General features: G+C 53.3%; 1 protein-coding gene and 1 long non-coding RNA gene across 2 annotated transcripts in view; both read left to right on the top strand.

The window, feature by feature from the left end:
- The window catches only part of LOC115316391, a 43,340-nt gene extending 31,486 nt beyond the window's left edge, over positions 1 to 11,854 (top strand). The window contains exons 4-5 of the long non-coding RNA XR_005717843.3: positions 11,621 to 11,683; positions 11,837 to 11,854. This is a non-coding gene — a long non-coding RNA (uncharacterized LOC115316391). The remainder of the gene's footprint in view (positions 1 to 11,620; positions 11,684 to 11,836) is intronic.
- Positions 11,855 to 12,672: 818 nt separating this feature from the next.
- LOC121832861 (THAP domain-containing protein 6-like) lies at positions 12,673 to 14,304 on the top strand. The gene is made up of 2 exons (XM_040221161.2): positions 12,673 to 13,326; positions 14,167 to 14,304. The coding sequence occupies exons 1-2, from the start codon at positions 12,994 to 12,996 to the stop codon at positions 14,302 to 14,304; spliced, it is 471 nt and encodes a 156-aa protein (XP_040077095.1). The 5' UTR covers positions 12,673 to 12,993.
- The last annotated feature ends 4,657 nt before the right edge of the window (positions 14,305 to 18,961 follow it).

Raw genomic sequence — 18,961 nt, 5'->3', positions numbered from 1 at the left:
TCGGGGAAATCCAGGGGGAACTTTGTGACCCTGCCATGACGAGGGAGAGGGCATTGTGCGTTAATTGTCGTCTACGGCGACGCCACTAATCGGCTCGGCGCCTCGGGTCCCCGAAATGCGGACCTTCTTAAAGGGGCCGGCTAAAAGGAGGTATACAATGTCGAAGCTCGTCCGTCCAGCGATCGGGGAAATCCAGGGGGAACTTTGTGACCCTGCCATGACGAGGGAGAGGGCATTGTGCGTTAATTGTCGTCTACGGCGACGCCACTAATCGGACCGGCGCCTCGGGTCCCCGAAATGCGGACCTTCTTAAAGGTGCCGGCTAAAAGGAGGTATACAATGTCGACGCTCGTCCGTCCAGCGATCGGGGAAATCCAGGGGGAACTTTGTGACCCTGCCATGACGAGGGAGAGGGCATTGTGCGTTAATTGTCGTCTACGGCGACGCCACTAATCGGACCGGCGCCTCGGGTTCCCGAAACGCGGACCTTCTTAAAGGTGCCGGCTAAAAGGAGGTATACAATGTCGACGCTCGTCCGTCCAGCGATCGGGGAAATCCAGGGGGAACTTTGTGACCCTGCCATGACGAGGGAGAGGGCATTGTGCGTTAATTGTCGTCTACGGCGACGCCACTAATCGGACCGGCGCCTCGGGTTCCCGAAATGCGGACCTTCTTAAAGGTGCCGGCTAAAAGGAGGTATACAATGTCGAAGCTCGTCCGTCCAGCGATCGGGGAAATCCAGGGGGAACTTTGTGACCCTGCCATGACGAGGGAGAGGGCATTGTGCGTTAATTGTCGTCTACGGCGACGCCACTAATCGGACCGGCGCCTCGGGTCCCCGAAATGCGGACCTTCTTAAAGGTGCCGGCTAAAAGGAGGTATACAATGTCGACGCTCGTCCGTCCAGCGATCGGGGAAATCCAGGGGGAACTTTGTGACCCTGCCATGACGAGGGAGAGGGCATTGTGCGTTAATTGTCGTCTACGGCGACGCCACTAATCGGACCGGCGCCTCGGGTTCCCGAAACGCGGACCTTCTTAAAGGTGCCGGCTAAAAGGAGGTATACAATGTCGACGCTCGTCCGTCCAGCGATCGGGGAAATCCAGGGGGAACTTTGTGACCCTGCCATGACGAGGGAGAGGGCATTGTGCGTTAATTGTCGTCTACGGCGACGCCACTAATCGGCTCGGCGCCTCGGGTCCCCGAAATGCGGACCTTCTTAAAGGGGCCGGCTAAAAGGAGGTATACAATGTCGAAGCTCGTCCGTCCAGCGATCGGGGAAATCCAGGGGGAACTTTGTGACCCTGCCATGACGAGGGAGAGGGCATTGTGCGTTAATTGTCGTCTACGGCGACGCCACTAATCGGACCGGCGCCTCGGGTCCCCGAAACGCGGACCTTCTTAAAGGTGCCGGCTAAAAGGAGGTATACAATGTCGAAGCTCGTCCGTCCAGCGATCGGGGAAATCCAGGGGGAACTTTGTGACCCTGCCATGACGAGGGAGAGGGCATTGTGCGTTAATTGTCGTCTACGGCGACGCCACTAATCGGCTCGGCGCCTCGGGTCCCCGAAATGCGGACCTTCTTAAAGGTGCCGGCTAAAAGGAGGTATACAATGTCGAAGCTCGTCCGTCCAGCGATCGGGGAAATCCAGGGGGAACTTTGTGACCCTGCCATGACGAGGGAGAGGGCATTGTGCGTTAATTGTCGTCTACGGCGACGCCACTAATCGGACCGGCGCCTCGGGTTCCCGAAATGCGGACCTTCTTAAAGGGGCCGGCTAAAAGGAGGTATACAATGTCGAAGCTCGTCCGTCCAGCGATCGGGGAAATCCAGGGGGAACTTTGTGACCCTGCCATGACGAGGGAGAGGGCATTGTGCGTTAATTGTCGTCTACGGCGACGCCACTAATCGGCTCGGCGCCTCGGGTCCCCGAAACGCGGACCTTCTTAAAGGGGCCGGCTAAAAGGAGGTATACAATGTCGAAGCTCGTCCGTCCAGCGATCGGGGAAATCCAGGGGGAACTTTGTGACCCTGCCATGACGAGGGAGAGGGCATTGTGCGTTAATTGTCGTCTACGGCGACGCCACTAATCGGACCGGCGCCTCGGGTTCCCGAAATGCGGACCTTCTTAAAGGGGCCGGCTAAAAGGAGGTATACAATGTCGAAGCTCGTCCGTCCAGCGATCGGGGAAATCCAGGGGGAACTTTGTGACCCTGCCATGACGAGGGAGAGGGCATTGTGCGTTAATTGTCGTCTACGGCGACGCCACTAATCGGACCGGCGCCTCGGGTTCCCGAAACGCGGACCTTCTTAAAGGGGCCGGCTAAAAGGAGGTATACAATGTCGAAGCTCGTCCGTCCAGCGATCGGGGAAATCCAGGGGGAACTTTGTGACCCTGCCATGACGAGGGAGAGGGCATTGTGCGTTAATTGTCGTCTACGGCGACGCCACTAATCGGACCGGCGCCTCGGGTTCCCGAAATGCGGACCTTCTTAAAGGGGCCGGCTAAAAGGAGGTATACAATGTCGAAGCTCGTCCGTCCAGCGATCGGGGAAATCCAGGGGGAACTTTGTGACCCTGCCATGACGAGGGAGAGGGCATTGTGCGTTAATTGTCGTCTACGGCGACGCCACTAATCGGACCGGCGCCTCGGGTTCCCGAAATGCGGACCTTCTTAAAGGGGCCGGCTAAAAGGAGGTATACAATGTCGAAGCTCGTCCGTCCAGCGATCGGGGAAATCCAGGGGGAACTTTGTGACCCTGCCATGACGAGGGAGAGGGCATTGTGCGTTAATTGTCGTCTACGGCGACGCCACTAATCGGCTCGGCGCCTCGGGTCCCCGAAACGCGGACCTTCTTAAAGGGGCCGGCTAAAAGGAGGTATACAATGTCGAAGCTCGTCCGTCCAGCGATCGGGGAAATCCAGGGGGAACTTTGTGACCCTGCCATGACGAGGGAGAGGGCATTGTGCGTTAATTGTCGTCTACGGCGACGCCACTAATCGGACCGGCGCCTCGGGTTCCCGAAATGCGGACCTTCTTAAAGGGGCCGGCTAAAAGGAGGTATACAATGTCGAAGCTCGTCCGTCCAGCGATCGGGGAAATCCAGGGGAAACTTTGTGACCCTGCCATGACGAGGGAGAGGGCATTGTGCGTTAATTGTCGTCTACGGCGACGCCACTAATCGGCTCGGCGCCTCGGGTCCCCGAAACGCGGACCTTCTTAAAGGGGCCGGCTAAAAGGAGGTATACAATGTCGAAGCTCGTCCGTCCAGCGATCGGGGAAATCCAGGGGGAACTTTGTGACCCTGCCATGACGAGGGAGAGGGCATTGTGCGTTAATTGTCGTCTACGGCGACGCCACTAATCGGACCGGCGCCTCGGGTTCCCGAAATGCGGACCTTCTTAAAGGGGCCGGCTAAAAGGAGGTATACAATGTCGAAGCTCGTCCGTCCAGCGATCGGGGAAATCCAGGGGGAACTTTGTGACCCTGCCATGACGAGGGAGAGGGCATTGTGCGTTAATTGTCGTCTACGGCGACGCCACTAATCGGACCGGCGCCTCGGGTTCCCGAAATGCGGATTTTCTTAAAGGGGCCGGCTAAAAGGAGGTATACAATGTCGAAGCTCGTCCGTCCAGCGATCGGGGAAATCCAGGGGGAACTTTGTGACCCTGCCATGACGAGGGAGAGGGCATTGTGCGTTAATTGTCGTCTACGGCGACGCCACTAATCGGCTCGGCGCCTCGGGTCCCCGAAATGCGGACCTTCTTAAAGGGGCCGGCTAAAAGGAGGTATACAATGTCGAAGCTCGTCCGTCCAGCGATCGGGGAAATCCAGGGGGAACTTTGTGACCCTGCCATGACGAGGGAGAGGGCATTGTGCGTTAATTGTCGTCTACGGCGACGCCACTAATCGGCTCGGCGCCTCGGGTCCCCGAAATGCGGACCTTCTTAAAGGGGCCGGCTAAAAGGAGGTATACAATGTCGAAGCTCGTCCGTCCAGCGATCGGGGAAATCCAGGGGGAACTTTGTGACCCTGCCATGACGAGGGAGAGGGCATTGTGCGTTAATTGTCGTCTACGGCGACGCCACTAATCGGCTCGGCGCCTCGGGTCCCCGAAATGCGGACCTTCTTAAAGGGGCCGGCTAAAAGGAGGTATACAATGTCGAAGCTCGTCCGTCCAGCGATCGGGGAAATCCAGGGGGAACTTTGTGACCCTGCCATGACGAGGGAGAGGGCATTGTGCGTTAATTGTCGTCTACGGCGACGCCACTAATCGGACCGGCGCCTCGGGTTCCCGAAATGCGGACCTTCTTAAAGGGGCCGGCTAAAAGGAGGTATACAATGTCGAAGCTCGTCCGTCCAGCGATCGGGGAAATCCAGGGGGAACTTTGTGACCCTGCCATGACGAGGGAGAGGGCATTGTGCGTTAATTGTCGTCTACGGCGACGCCACTAATCGGCTCGGCGCCTCGGGTCCCCGAAATGCGGACCTTCTTAAAGGGGCCGGCTAAAAGGAGGTATACAATGTCGAAGCTCGTCCGTCCAGCGATCGGGGAAATCCAGGGGGAACTTTGTGACCCTGCCATGACGAGGGAGAGGGCATTGTGCGTTAATTGTCGTCTACGGCGACGCCACTAATCGGACCGGCGCCTCGGGTTCCCGAAATGCGGACCTTCTTAAAGGGGCCGGCTAAAAGGAGGTATACAATGTCGAAGCTCGTCCGTCCAGCGATCGGGGAAATCCAGGGGGAACTTTGTGACCCTGCCATGACGAGGGAGAGGGCATTGTGCGTTAATTGTCGTCTACGGCGACGCCACTAATCGGACCGGCGCCTCGGGTTCCCGAAACGCGGACCTTCTTAAAGGTGCCGGCTAAAAGGAGGTATACAATGTCGACGCTCGTCCGTCCAGCGATCGGGGAAATCCAGGGGGAACTTTGTGACCCTGCCATGACGAGGGAGAGGGCATTGTGCGTTAATTGTCGTCTACGGCGACGCCACTAATCGGACCGGCGCCTCGGGTCCCCGAAATGCGGACCTTCTTAAAGGTGCCGGCTAAAAGGAGGTATACAATGTCGAAGCTCGTCCGTCCAGCGATCGGGGAAATCCAGGGGGAACTTTGTGACCCTGCCATGACGAGGGAGAGGGCATTGTGCGTTAATTGTCGTCTACGGCGACGCCACTAATCGGACCGGCGCCTCGGGTTCCCGAAATGCGGACCTTCTTAAAGGTGCCGGCTAAAAGGAGGTATACAATGTCGAAGCTCGTCCGTCCAGCGATCGGGGAAATCCAGGGGGAACTTTGTGACCCTGCCATGACGAGGGAGAGGGCATTGTGCGTTAATTGTCGTCTACGGCGACGCCACTAATCGGACCGGCGCCTCGGGTCCCCGAAATGCGGACCTTCTTAAAGGGGCCGGCTAAAAGGAGGTATACAATGTCGAAGCTCGTCCGTCCAGCGATCGGGGAAATCCAGGGGGAACTTTGTGACCCTGCCATGACGAGGGAGAGGGCATTGTGCGTTAATTGTCGTCTACGGCGACGCCACTAATCGGACCGGCGCCTCGGGTTCCCGAAACGCGGACCTTCTTAAAGGTGCCGGCTAAAAGGAGGTATACAATGTCGACGCTCGTCCGTCCAGCGATCGGGGAAATCCAGGGGGAACTTTGTGACCCTGCCATGACGAGGGAGAGGGCATTGTGCGTTAATTGTCGTCTACGGCGACGCCACTAATCGGACCGGCGCCTCGGGTTCCCGAAACGCGGACCTTCTTAAAGGTGCCGGCTAAAAGGAGGTATACAATGTCGACGCTCGTCCGTCCAGCGATCGGGGAAATCCAGGGGGAACTTTGTGACCCTGCCATGACGAGGGAGAGGGCATTGTGCGTTAATTGTCGTCTACGGCGACGCCACTAATCGGACCGGCGCCTCGGGTTCCCGAAACGCGGACCTTCTTAAAGGTGCCGGCTAAAAGGAGGTATACAATGTCGACGCTCGTCCGTCCAGCGATCGGGGAAATCCAGGGGGAACTTTGTGACCCTGCCATGACGAGGGAGAGGGCATTGTGCGTTAATTGTCGTCTACGGCGACGCCACTAATCGGACCGGCGCCTCGGGTTCCCGAAACGCGGACCTTCTTAAAGGTGCCGGCTAAAAGGAGGTATACAATGTCGACGCTCGTCCGTCCAGCGATCGGGGAAATCCAGGGGGAACTTTGTGACCCTGCCATGACGAGGGAGAGGGCATTGTGCGTTAATTGTCGTCTACGGCGACGCCACTAATCGGACCGGCGCCTCGGGTCCCCGAAACGCGGACCTTCTGAAAGGTGCCGGCTAAAAGGAGGTATACAATGTCGACGCTCGTCCGTCCAGCGATCGGGGAAATCCAGGGGGAACTTTGTGACCCTGCCATGACGAGGGAGAGGGCATTGTGCGTTAATTGTCGTCTACGGCGACGCCACTAATCGGACCGGCGCCTCGGGTTCCCGAAACGCGGACCTTCTTAAAGGTGCCGGCTAAAAGGAGGTATACAATGTCGACGCTCGTCCGTCCAGCGATCGGGGAAATCCAGGGGGAACTTTGTGACCCTGCCATGACGAGGGAGAGGGCATTGTGCGTTAATTGTCGTCTACGGCGACGCCACTAATCGGACCGGCGCCTCGGGTTCCCGAAACGCGGACCTTCTTAAAGGTGCCGGCTAAAAGGAGGTATACAATGTCGACGCTCGTCCGTCCAGCGATCGGGGAAATCCAGGGGGAACTTTGTGACCCTGCCATGACGAGGGAGAGGGCATTGTGCGTTAATTGTCGTCTACGGCGACGCCACTAATCGGACCGGCGCCTCGGGTTCCCGAAACGCGGACCTTCTTAAAGGTGCCGGCTAAAAGGAGGTATACAATGTCGACGCTCGTCCGTCCAGCGATCGGGGAAATCCAGGGGGAACTTTGTGACCCTGCCATGACGAGGGAGAGGGCATTGTGCGTTAATTGTCGTCTACGGCGACGCCACTAATCGGACCGGCGCCTCGGGTCCCCGAAACGCGGACCTTCTTAAAGGTGCCGGCTAAAAGGAGGTATACAATGTCGACGCTCGTCCGTCCAGCGATCGGGGAAATCCAGGGGGAACTTTGTGACCCTGCCATGACGAGGGAGAGGGCATTGTGCGTTAATTGTCGTCTACGGCGACGCCACTAATCGGACCGGCGCCTCGGGTCCCCGAAACGCGGACCTTCTTAAAGGTGCCGGCTAAAAGGAGGTATACAATGTCGACGCTCGTCCGTCCAGCGATCGGGGAAATCCAGGGGGAACTTTGTGACCCTGCCATGACGAGGGAGAGGGCATTGTGCGTTAATTGTCGTCTACGGCGACGCCACTAATCGGACCGGCGCCTCGGGTCCCCGAAACGCGGACCTTCTTAAAGGTGCCGGCTAAAAGGAGGTATACAATGTCGACGCTCGTCCGTCCAGCGATCGGGGAAATCCAGGGGGAACTTTGTGACCCTGCCATGACGAGGGAGAGGGCATTGTGCGTTAATTGTCGTCTACGGCGACGCCACTAATCGGACCGGCGCCTCGGGTTCCCGAAATGCGGACCTTCTTAAAGGTGCCGGCTAAAAGGAGGTATACAATGTCGACGCTCGTCCGTCCAGCGATCGGGGAAATCCAGGGGGAACTTTGTGACCCTGCCATGACGAGGGAGAGGGCATTGTGCGTTAATTGTCGTCTACGGCGACGCCACTAATCGGACCGGCGCCTCGGGTCCCCGAAACGCGGACCTTCTTAAAGGTGCCGGCTAAAAGGAGGTATACAATGTCGACGCTCGTCCGTCCAGCGATCGGGGAAATCCAGGGGGAACTTTGTGACCCTGCCATGACGAGGGAGAGGGCATTGTGCGTTAATTGTCGTCTACGGCGACGCCACTAATCGGACCGGCGCCTCGGGTTCCCGAAACGCGGACCTTCTTAAAGGTGCCGGCTAAAAGGAGGTATACAATGTCGACGCTCGTCCGTCCAGCGATCGGGGAAATCCAGGGGGAACTTTGTGACCCTGCCATGACGAGGGAGAGGGCATTGTGCGTTAATTGTCGTCTACGGCGACGCCACTAATCGGACCGGCGCCTCGGGTTCCCGAAATGCGGACCTTCTTAAAGGTGCCGGCTAAAAGGAGGTATACAATGTCGACGCTCGTCCGTCCAGCGATCGGGGAAATCCAGGGGGAACTTTGTGACCCTGCCATGACGAGGGAGAGGGCATTGTGCGTTAATTGTCGTCTACGGCGACGCCACTAATCGGACCGGCGCCTCGGGTCCCCGAAACGCGGACCTTCTTAAAGGTGCCGGCTAAAAGGAGGTATACAATGTCGACGCTCGTCCGTCCAGCGATCGGGGAAATCCAGGGGGAACTTTGTGACCCTGCCATGACGAGGGAGAGGGCATTGTGCGTTAATTGTCGTCTACGGCGACGCCACTAATCGGACCGGCGCCTCGGGTTCCCGAAATGCGGACCTTCTTAAAGGTGCCGGCTAAAAGGAGGTATACAATGTCGACGCTCGTCCGTCCAGCGATGGGGGAAATCCAGGGGGAACTTTGTGACCCTGCCATGACGAGGGAGAGGGCATTGTGCGTTAATTGTCGTCTACGGCGACGCCACTAATCGGACCGGCGCCTCGGGTTCCCGAAACGCGGACCTTCTTAAAGGTGCCGGCTAAAAGGAGGTATACAATGTCGACGCTCGTCCGTCCAGCGATCGGGGAAATCCAGGGGGAACTTTGTGACCCTGCCATGACGAGGGAGAGGGCATTGTGCGTTAATTGTCGTCTACGGCGACGCCACTAATCGGACCGGCGCCTCGGGTTCCCGAAATGCGGACCTTCTTAAAGGTGCCGGCTAAAAGGAGGTATACAATGTCGACGCTCGTCCGTCCAGCGATCGGGGAAATCCAGGGGGAACTTTGTGACCCTGCCATGACGAGGGAGAGGGCATTGTGCGTTAATTGTCGTCTACGGCGACGCCACTAATCGGACCGGCGCCTCGGGTTCCCGAAATGCGGACCTTCTTAAAGGTGCCGGCTAAAAGGAGGTATACAATGTCGACGCTCGTCCGTCCAGCGATCGGGGAAATCCAGGGGGAACTTTGTGACCCTGCCATGACGAGGGAGAGGGCATTGTGCGTTAATTGTCGTCTACGGCGACGCCACTAATCGGACCGGCGCCTCGGGTCCCCGAAACGCGGACCTTCTTAAAGGTGCCGGCTAAAAGGAGGTATACAATGTCGACGCTCGTCCGTCCAGCGATCGGGGAAATCCAGGGGGAACTTTGTGACCCTGCCATGACGAGGGAGAGGGCATTGTGCGTTAATTGTCGTCTACGGCGACGCCACTAATCGGACCGGCGCCTCGGGTTCCCGAAATGCGGACCTTCTTAAAGGTGCCGGCTAAAAGGAGGTATACAATGTCGACGCTCGTCCGTCCAGCGATCGGGGAAATCCAGGGGGAACTTTGTGACCCTGCCATGACGAGGGAGAGGGCATTGTGCGTTAATTGTCGTCTACGGCGACGCCACTAATCGGACCGGCGCCTCGGGTCCCCGAAACGCGGACCTTCTTAAAGGTGCCGGCTAAAAGGAGGTATACAATGTCGACGCTCGTCCGTCCAGCGATCGGGGAAATCCAGGGGGAACTTTGTGACCCTGCCATGACGAGGGAGAGGGCATTGTGCGTTAATTGTCGTCTACGGCGACGCCACTAATCGGACCGGCGCCTCGGGTTCCCGAAATGCGGACCTTCTTAAAGGTGCCGGCTAAAAGGAGGTATACAATGTCGACGCTCGTCCGTCCAGCGATCGGGGAAATCCAGGGGGAACTTTGTGACCCTGCCATGACGAGGGAGAGGGCATTGTGCGTTAATTGTCGTCTACGGCGACGCCACTAATCGGACCGGCGCCTCGGGTTCCCGAAATGCGGACCTTCTTAAAGGTGCCGGCTAAAAGGAGGTATACAATGTCGACGCTCGTCCGTCCAGCGATCGGGGAAATCCAGGGGGAACTTTGTGACCCTGCCATGACGAGGGAGAGGGCATTGTGCGTTAATTGTCGTCTACGGCGACGCCACTAATCGGACCGGCGCCTCGGGTTCCCGAAATGCGGACCTTCTTAAAGGTGCCGGCTAAAAGGAGGTATACAATGTCGACGCTCGTCCGTCCAGCGATCGGGGAAATCCAGGGGGAACTTTGTGACCCTGCCATGACGAGGGAGAGGGCATTGTGCGTTAATTGTCGTCTACGGCGACGCCACTAATCGGACCGGCGCCTCGGGTTCCCGAAATGCGGACCTTCTTAAAGGTGCCGGCTAAAAGGAGGTATACAATGTCGACGCTCGTCCGTCCAGCGATCGGGGAAATCCAGGGGGAACTTTGTGACCCTGCCATGACGAGGGAGAGGGCATTGTGCGTTAATTGTCGTCTACGGCGACGCCACTAATCGGACCGGCGCCTCGGGTCCCCGAAACGCGGACCTTCTTAAAGGTGCCGGCTAAAAGGAGGTATACAATGTCGACGCTCGTCCGTCCAGCGATCGGGGAAATCCAGGGGGAACTTTGTGACCCTGCCATGACGAGGGAGAGGGCATTGTGCGTTAATTGTCGTCTACGGCGACGCCACTAATCGGACCGGCGCCTCGGGTTCCCGAAATGCGGACCTTTCTGAAGTGCCTGCTGAAAGGAGGTAGAGAGGGCCGACGACCGTCCAGTGTTCGGCTAAAGGCATCTGGAACCGGGTGGGTGACCTTGCCATGCCGAGGGAGAGGACATTGTGCGTTACTTGGGCGGAATTTGGGAAAGTGACATCGAAACACGATTGGTAAAATGACAAGGGAGAGGGCATTGTGCGTTTCTTGGGCGGAGTTGGGAAAGTTAAATCGAAACACGATTGGTGAAGTGACGGCGGAGAGGGGAGAGTGATTGTTTGAACCTGCCATGGTTTGTCTCATGAGGAGACAAAAATGGGAGACGAATCAGAATGGGGAAAGCTCGACTGTAACTGGAGAGTGTCGAACGACGAGATTCCGTGCTGTGCACGCACCATGCTGTAAACTATTTGTAATGACCTGTAAATACATTTCCTACTTCAACTTTGAACGTCGTCTCCTTGATCCTTCGGTCAGCATCGCCGAGCTACGTGGAAAGAAGCTGGCCTTCCTCCATAGTAGAGAAGCAACGAACTTTACTGCGTCCTTCAGGAATTTTTACAGCGGGATGCTGTCAATCGTACAAGCACGCACTGCATCCAAAAGCAAAGCACATTTCTAGTGCCTTCGATTGAGGAGGGCACTCGGCACAAAATTGCTCGCTCTTTTAATTCGGGAAGTTCCCAGCGCGACCAAAAAGAGCGATACCGAGACAATGAACGCCACTTCAGCGAGGCCGGCATTAGAGATGCCGAGATGTTGCTTACTTCAAACCACTTCTGGACTGTGCCGGGGTGGAGCTTAGCGCAAAATGTCAACCTCCTCTCCCTCCTTTTTGCCCCCTTTCACGTGCACAGTAAACCAAATTTGGCTAACTTGCTCACCGTATTCGAAACTCGAAAGCAGTTCATGGCTGTTAAACTGCTGACACTTCATGTGTTCTTTAACTGCAGGCTGCCACGCTGATGCCCTGCCTTTGACATCTGGCCAGTTGCCGACCCCGTGCCTGGACACTGGTGAGTACTCCGGCTTATTCTGTACTCAAAAGCAGTCCATGGCTGCTAGAGCTGATGCCTAACCTTAGTAATAAGCTAATCAGTCAGATATCTGAGATCGTATCTGACTCCCTGCTCTTCTGTCTGCAACAAAAGTTTCTCAACTTAAACCAGATTGAAGACCTGCAAAGGAGATTAACTTCAGCTTAGAGGCAGTGGAACGAAACACCTCTCCACAGTGAAATCCTCACAGCTGGACTGCAGAACTACCCTGGTGACGAATCCAGTGCCTGAAAAAAAAACTACCATGAAAAGTACCGCATGGAGTACCGACACTCTCTAGAAAGCCCTTAAAGGGGCACTGACACCCCAAAGGTCGTATCTTTTTTTATTGTCTAAAACGATGCAAATTGCAGTCATACCATCGCAAAAAAAAAAATTTCCCGCGCATGCGCGCATGCCTTTTTATTTTTGGTGTTTGATTCTCCCGCCTCTCACCTCCTCGCTTCTTTTGATTCGTGACGTCAAGAATCATGAAATTTAGAAGCTTTGTAGGCAACATCTCTATAACATTTAATAACGGCAATCGTAAAACATGTTTTTTAACGCAATTGCAAACGCACTACGGCCCTTCTTTTTGAAATACCAAAAATCGGAGTCCGTGGTGGTGCCGTCTCTTGGATTTGTATCCTCCCACGGAAAACAGGTGACACCGCTCAAAACCGGTCCGCCGTCGCTTGCTCCTTTCCTCCTCGCTTTGGGTCGCCATGGCAACAGCAGGGAGTCGTGAAAGAAAGTGGACTCTCAGGACTCCGCAATATTTGACGTCAACGCACCGACGCGGATCGCGCGGGAACTTTGAATTCGGCATTTGGAAATTGTTTTTTGACTTCACAAATACTGAATTCCCAAATTTCGAATTTTGAGGATAATGTTCCCGCATTGTTTCCAATCGTTTCGGATAATAAAAAAAAAATATATTTTGATGTGTCAGTGCCCCTTTAGAGGGATACTGAACCGATATCTGAAGTTTTCAATATAAGCCCCGGACGAGGTGCCCCGGACGTTACTATACCTAAAAATCAAGACCATACCAAGGGATCGGACTATTATATTTCTTTGATTGAAAAGCCGCGATGGGGCAATCCGTCGGCCGAAAGCCGCCGGTACGATTGACGCCACTGCGGAGGAGCCCGAGCGGAACTGACGTCACAGACCTCTCGCTCCTTGGCAGCCTGGCTTGTCCCGCTGCAGTCCTAATGGAGAACCGCGTCGAGTGATCGAGGGATCGAAGAAACTCGATCCATTCGGATCGAGTTTCTTCGATAGTTATGCCGCGGTACTGCGCTGCACGAGACTGCTCAAACAGCGTATGTTGCAGCAGCAGGCCTGCGCACAAGTTTCCGAGTGAGCCCACATTGCGCAAGCTGTGGATTCGCGCGGCCCGTCCTTCCCAGCCAACATGGAAGCCCACCAAAGGCGATTGTCTTTGCATGGAACACTTCGAAGACGAGGACTACAAGACGAGCCCAAAGTTACTGCAGAGTCTGGGCTTGCCTGTAAAACAGGCCTATTTGAAGCCTGGCATGGTGCCATCGCTCTTCACACGAAAATGCAAGCGAGAGCGGCACAGCGGTGCTGTGGAAAAACGGCGACGCAAAGAGGTGAGCGCAGCTACTGAAATATTTTTCTGCTTCTTTCCCAGTGGAAAGCACGAATGCGAGTGGTCGTGGAATTAGCGTAGTACATAGCGCAAAACTGCTAGCGCGAGCAAGCGAACGCTGATTTTTTTGCTTTTGTTTTGCTGTCACGTAAAGTGGGAAGTGCTCATTTGCGGCACTCACCTGAGCTGTAAAGAATCGTGCCTACTACCTAACTCGCCTTTGAGGTCGAATGCGGAAAAACGCCGAGATTGTGTTCTCGCTAACAGCGTCGCGCAGGGTAAGTGTGTACAACATTCGTGTTCGCTCTCGTGCCCTTATCCGTACGTAAGGTGGCCGCCAATCGCAGGTACTCCACTGTCGGTACCGTGTACATGGCGAGACTGCAGCTATACTCTGTTCCACCTTATGATGTACCGCAGGAAAGGCTAAAATCGCGAGCTCCTTGCTTTAGGGCACATCTCGGCGGCGCAAGCTCTCGTGCAAGAAGGGCAGCTGCCTACGCTGTGAGCTCGCGCTTCTAGCCTTCGTTGCAGTACAACATAAGGTGAAACGGAGTATAGTAGCTGCGGCGATGGCACTCGGTACACGGGCTCATGTGGTAGAAACTTGCTTTGAAGCTACGAGCTTGCGCCGGCACCTTTGGCTCAATTGTGAAGGCTGGTATTTATCGGTATTACTACTGATAAATGCCAGCTAATTTTAATTTCAGAAATTTGGCATAAACAAATAAATATCGAATATTGGTTTGGGCTATCTGAAAATGGCACGTAGGACCGTGTTGAACCATTCCTGGGAGAATGTGGTTAATTGATGATCTACATACTTCCTTTTGGTTTGCAGCTGGTATGTTCCGAGCTTGAGCAGGATGTGCAAACTCCGCGGCATCTTGAGCATGTGCTATTCCTCATTGTGGCGAATAAGGAGATGCTGCTGAATTTCGGAATAGGATACCCACAGTATGAGTGCCACGCCATTTAGAAAAGTGTGAGTGTATACATCATTCTGTTTTGGAAAACTCGTTTCCCTCACTGGTCCTCTCTTCCTGATGAGGTGGTCAAGCTGCCGTCGCTTCATCTGTTCAGTGTTAACCTGGAAGGCCGTTTCTCTCAATTGCGGAAAATAAATGAAAAAGAGTGCTGTAGTTTTTTTTAATGAGAACCTTGTTATGTACATATGCGTGTACTATAACCTAAACCTGCAATTAATGTTTCCGCCCCTCGTTTATATTTCTGATCACTATGACGATATCTTAGTTATACAGTCAAACCTCATTATATCGAACACGGATATATAGATTTATTGCTTATATCGAATCGTTGTCGAACTGTCATACGAATTACATGCATTTTAAAATTTTTATAACAGACTCAGTCGGTTAAAAATTAATATATCGAACTCCGCAGCGCCGGAAAGCGTGCGCTCCGGAGACAGGCGGCAGGCTTTCCGGCACAACATCAAAGGATACGGCGGGCTTTCCCGCAACACATTGGAGGATAGCGGTTGCGCAGCAGGCGTTTGCGACTTTTACAAGCGCATGCCTGCGTAAAGTTTTATGCCTATGATGCCGGGAGCGCCATCCAGACTTAGCCACTCAGCGGCATACAGGCTCAGTCGCTCAGTCAGCTCAATCAGCTCAATCGTATTGCCAGCATGCTTCGCCAGTATCGCTATTTTCATGCGCTGTGCATAGATCCCGCAGTTTTGTTCCTCCGGGTTCATTCCTCCGAAGTTGCGTCAACCGCATATGGCGCACTGATGGCAACAGACGTAAAGAAACGTACGCCGCTGACGTTTGCGACGAAGCTTGAAATCATCTGCCACGTCGAAAACGGAGAAAAGAAGTCCAGCGTTGCCGAAGTGTACAACATACCGCGAAGAAATTTGAGCATGCTGCTGAAGACAAACAGTGACATCAAATCGAAGGCTGAACGAAGCAAGCACTCCGGCGTACACCGTGTTCGGACACCGGTTTTCGAAAAGGTGGAAAGATTACTTTACGAGTGGTTCATGGACACAAGGGCTCGGAACATTCCGATATCGGGGCCGATGCTTCAACAGAAAGCAAAAGACTTTGCGTTCATCCACCAAGCACAAAACTTGGCCGACTTGGGGTGAAACTGTGGCTGCTTTGATGCTTTTACGCCGCTACTGAAGCGCAATTCCAACGGTAGTGGTAAGGTGCTTGTGGACTTGGAGACCATGGAGCGGGTCATAGTAAGGCATGCGGTCTACTCCAAGAAGCAATCTACGCTGCGGCAGTTTTCTTCGCCGAAATAAATACCGTATTTACTCGCAGAATGAACGCACTTTTTTTTCCGAAAAATCGACGCAAAGTTGGGGGGTGCGTTCATTATGCGAAGTAAAAGTTTTGTGTCTGTATTTACTCGCATAATGAACGGACCTTTTATCCTGAAAAATCGAACTTCTTATATCTTTGCGCGCGGCGCCCGACCCGTAACCTAAGCTGTGCAAAAAAGAAATCCTCTTTGTTTTCTTTTTCTCTTAGTTCCTTGGGTTTTTTTTTTTTTGTCCGCCTTTCGCAAGCTGTTTTGTTTGCTTAGGCGAGGGCTCTCCGCTTATCTTTCTTATCTCCTTGCTCGCGGCGCGCGACGCACGACCCCCGTAACCAAACTGCGCTGTGGAAAAAAGAAGAAAAAAAACCTTTTTTTTTATTTTTTCTCAGTTCCGTGTTTTTTTTTTTGTTTTTTTTTTCTTTTTGCCGCCTTTCGCAATCTGTTTCGTTTGCTTAGAGGGCTTCTCCGCTCCTCTTTCTTACCTCATTGCGCGCGGCGCGCGACCCCCCGTAACCAAACTGCGCTGTGCCAAAAAAAAAAAAAAAAAAAAGGAAACGTTCCTCTGGTTTTGTTTTCTCTTAGTTCCGTGTTTTCTTTTTGCCGCATTTCGCAAGTTGTTTTGTTCGCTTAGAGCGCTTCTCCGCTTGTCTTTCTTACCTCCTGTCGCGCGGCGGCGCACGAACCCAAAATCCAAACAGCGCTGTGGAAAAAAAAAAAAAAAAAAGCTCCTCTCCATGTTTTACTTTTTTGCTTCCGTTGGATCTTTGCGAATTTTTTTAACGCCTTTTGCAAGGCGTTTTGTTCGCCCACGCTGCCCATGCATTCGCGACCTCGCTGCACCAGGATAAAAAAGTGCGTTCATTTCGCGCGCGTGGGGGGGGGGGGGGTTCAAAATTTTGACGTCCGAGTTGGGGGTGCGTTTATTACGCGAGTGAAAAAAAAAGTCGAAATTTTGAGAGCCGACTTGGGGGGTGCGTTCATTACGCGAGTGCGTTCATTGTGCGAGTAAATACGGTAGTTAATCTTAAAGCTTCACGTGAGTAGTCGTTCTTGCCGCAAGCTTGTTAGTGATTGAATCGCGATGCACTTTGACGCGTTTTTGGTGTGATTTTGTATATAGAATTTTGGTTATATTGAATTATTTGGCGGTTCTCGCACTGTTGGATATAACGAGGTTCGACTGTAGACCAACAGGCGGCCCTGATGTCACGCAGCTGCGGTGGCGCTGTTAACGGCACTGTGCAGGCGCAGACACTTGAATTGGGTTTCTGCGCAGTCCCTGGTGTGGCCGAATGCAGGCTTGTTGGGAAACAGTGTGTCGGTCTATAAGATCTTGTTTCCTCTATGTTCTTCCCATGCATTGAATACATGCTCGCAATAATGCTTCAAGACGACAAGTGCCGAGAAGGCCTACAAACCTGGTGGTGTAGGAAATTAAATTGCAGCAAAAATTGATTCTTGTGCCAAAAATAGATGCTGCTAAATGTGTGCCAATTTATAACAAAAATAAACACTGTGACATCTTTTGCTGAGTTACTTTGTTTTAATCTCGTGGAATATGGTGTTTATTTATAAAGTTCACTGGGAGCACCAGCTGGCCATTTATGACAGTTGCACCCCAATCATGAGGCTATTATAAGTGCTTGTTCAATTTCTCGGCTCGAGGCCACTAATTAACTTTGGTCGTCATTCGACCGTTCCATCTTAGTGTTCATGATTGTGCACTTGACGGTGCAATTTGCTTACCAGTTCAAGTAAAGTCCAGATGAGGAGGGTACACAGAGTGACATGAGCCTAACAAAGATAAGGGCTCGGGCCAGTCACCCTCATTTGAGCCAAACCTGGGTGTTAGCAGCATATTGACAGTGCATGTTTGTTTTGCATGTTGTAAGTTTTTATGCCTATTATTTATAAATAATTGACGAATTAATGAAGGCACCGGCAAAAGCAACGGCCACACTCATCGCTGAAGAGGTCAGCACATCGTCAACCCCTTCTGCTGACGACACAGAGCAAGGTCCTGACTCTGGACATGAACCAATGCACGATGCAAGTGCTGGCATCGAAAAACCTTTTTCGAGCTCAGGTATGTGCGCCGATTGAAACCACTCAGCTTACATATTTTAGTAGTTAATTCTGCCAAATTAGGGTAATCTATAGTCTACAGTGAAACTCGTTTAGAACGAACCCACATACAGCGAATTATTGTCGATATCGAACTCACGAAAAATTTAAATCAAAATGTATGTGAAAAGTACTTTTTGTAACGGACAACAGATTGACTATATCGAACTTTTTCCCCCTGGGAAGGCTTCCAAAAACGCGCAAACGATCGTCTTTCAGCCAATGCCTTCGCCCGAAAAAGTGAAGGAAAGAAAAAAAATTCCAAAAGCTCGAGCTGCAAACAAAAATAAGCGAAGAAAAGCGATTCCGAAGGGCACAGAAAAAAAAAAGAAATCTTTTAAGTGCGAAGCGGTTGCTTACGAAGAAAAGCAATTAAAAAACGTAGGTAAGCTAAAAAAAAAACTTTCTAGCGCGTTGTTAAAAGGCGGAAGCGAAGAGACGAGAAAGAAAAAGAAGTTCTCGCCTCCTCTCCCTTCGCGCCTTGTTTCACCTAAAGTCACTTTAGTTTGACCTAGGGGGCCTTCATGTCCCGCCGAAGAGAACTTGAAGGAACTCTAGTTTGACCCTCCTCACCTTGCGCATTCACTTGGGGCTTGACACACCACGCCCCAAGAAGCAATAAGCCTATCGCATTTCAGATTCCATAGCATTGTCACATGCCGTTGAAAGCGTCAACCACAGGCAAAGCTCTCTCTCTCTCCCCCTCCCTCCTTTCTTCTCGTTAATTTAGTCGTTGTTTGTTGTCGTCTTTCTTGTCCCCAATGCACTTTCTGTTCACTGTACGGGCCAGCTAGTTCGCGCCCGAAATGACGACGAAGCAGCGGCAGGCTCTGCCACTTTCCGACAAGGTCGACATCATCAGTTGTGTGGAGCACGGCGAAAAGAAATCAGACGTTGCCGCTGCCTACAAGATCCCCAGAAGTATGCTGAGTACAATTCTTAAAAACAAGTCTGCCATCCGAGACAAGGCCCGTGAACGGCTAAATGCGGACAGCAGGCGCATCCGCAAGCCGGCGTACGGCAAGGTGGAAAAAGCGCTGTACCAATGGTTTTTGGACATTTGTGCGCGGAACCTGCTGGTCTCCGGACCAATGTTGCAAAGCAAGGCAAGAGATTTTGCACCCCTCCTGAACGTTGAGGGCTTCACCGCTGGATCTGGGTGGCTGCAGCGATTTAAAGATCCATATTTAATCGCCGGGAAAGTCGTAGCTCGGTTT

The sequence above is a fragment of the Ixodes scapularis genome, unplaced genomic scaffold (genome assembly GCF_016920785.2).
Source record: "Ixodes scapularis isolate PalLabHiFi unplaced genomic scaffold, ASM1692078v2 ptg000802l_1__unscaffolded, whole genome shotgun sequence".
NCBI lineage: Eukaryota > Metazoa > Arthropoda > Arachnida > Ixodida > Ixodidae > Ixodes > Ixodes scapularis.
Note: the sequence above shows the minus strand (reverse complement) of the source record. Positions and strands in the feature narration are given on the sequence as shown.

What these genes read in the sequence shown, in the direction of transcription:
- LOC121832861 (XM_040221161.2), top strand. Translation starts at nt 12,994, where the DNA reads ATGCCGCGGTACTGCGCTGCACGAGACTGCTCAAACAGCGTATGTTGC. An exon ending in AAAAACGGCGACGCAAAGAG is followed by an intron (nt 13,327 to 14,166) that starts GTGAGCGCAGCT and finishes TTTGGTTTGCAG; the next exon opens with CTGGTATGTTCCGAGCTTGA.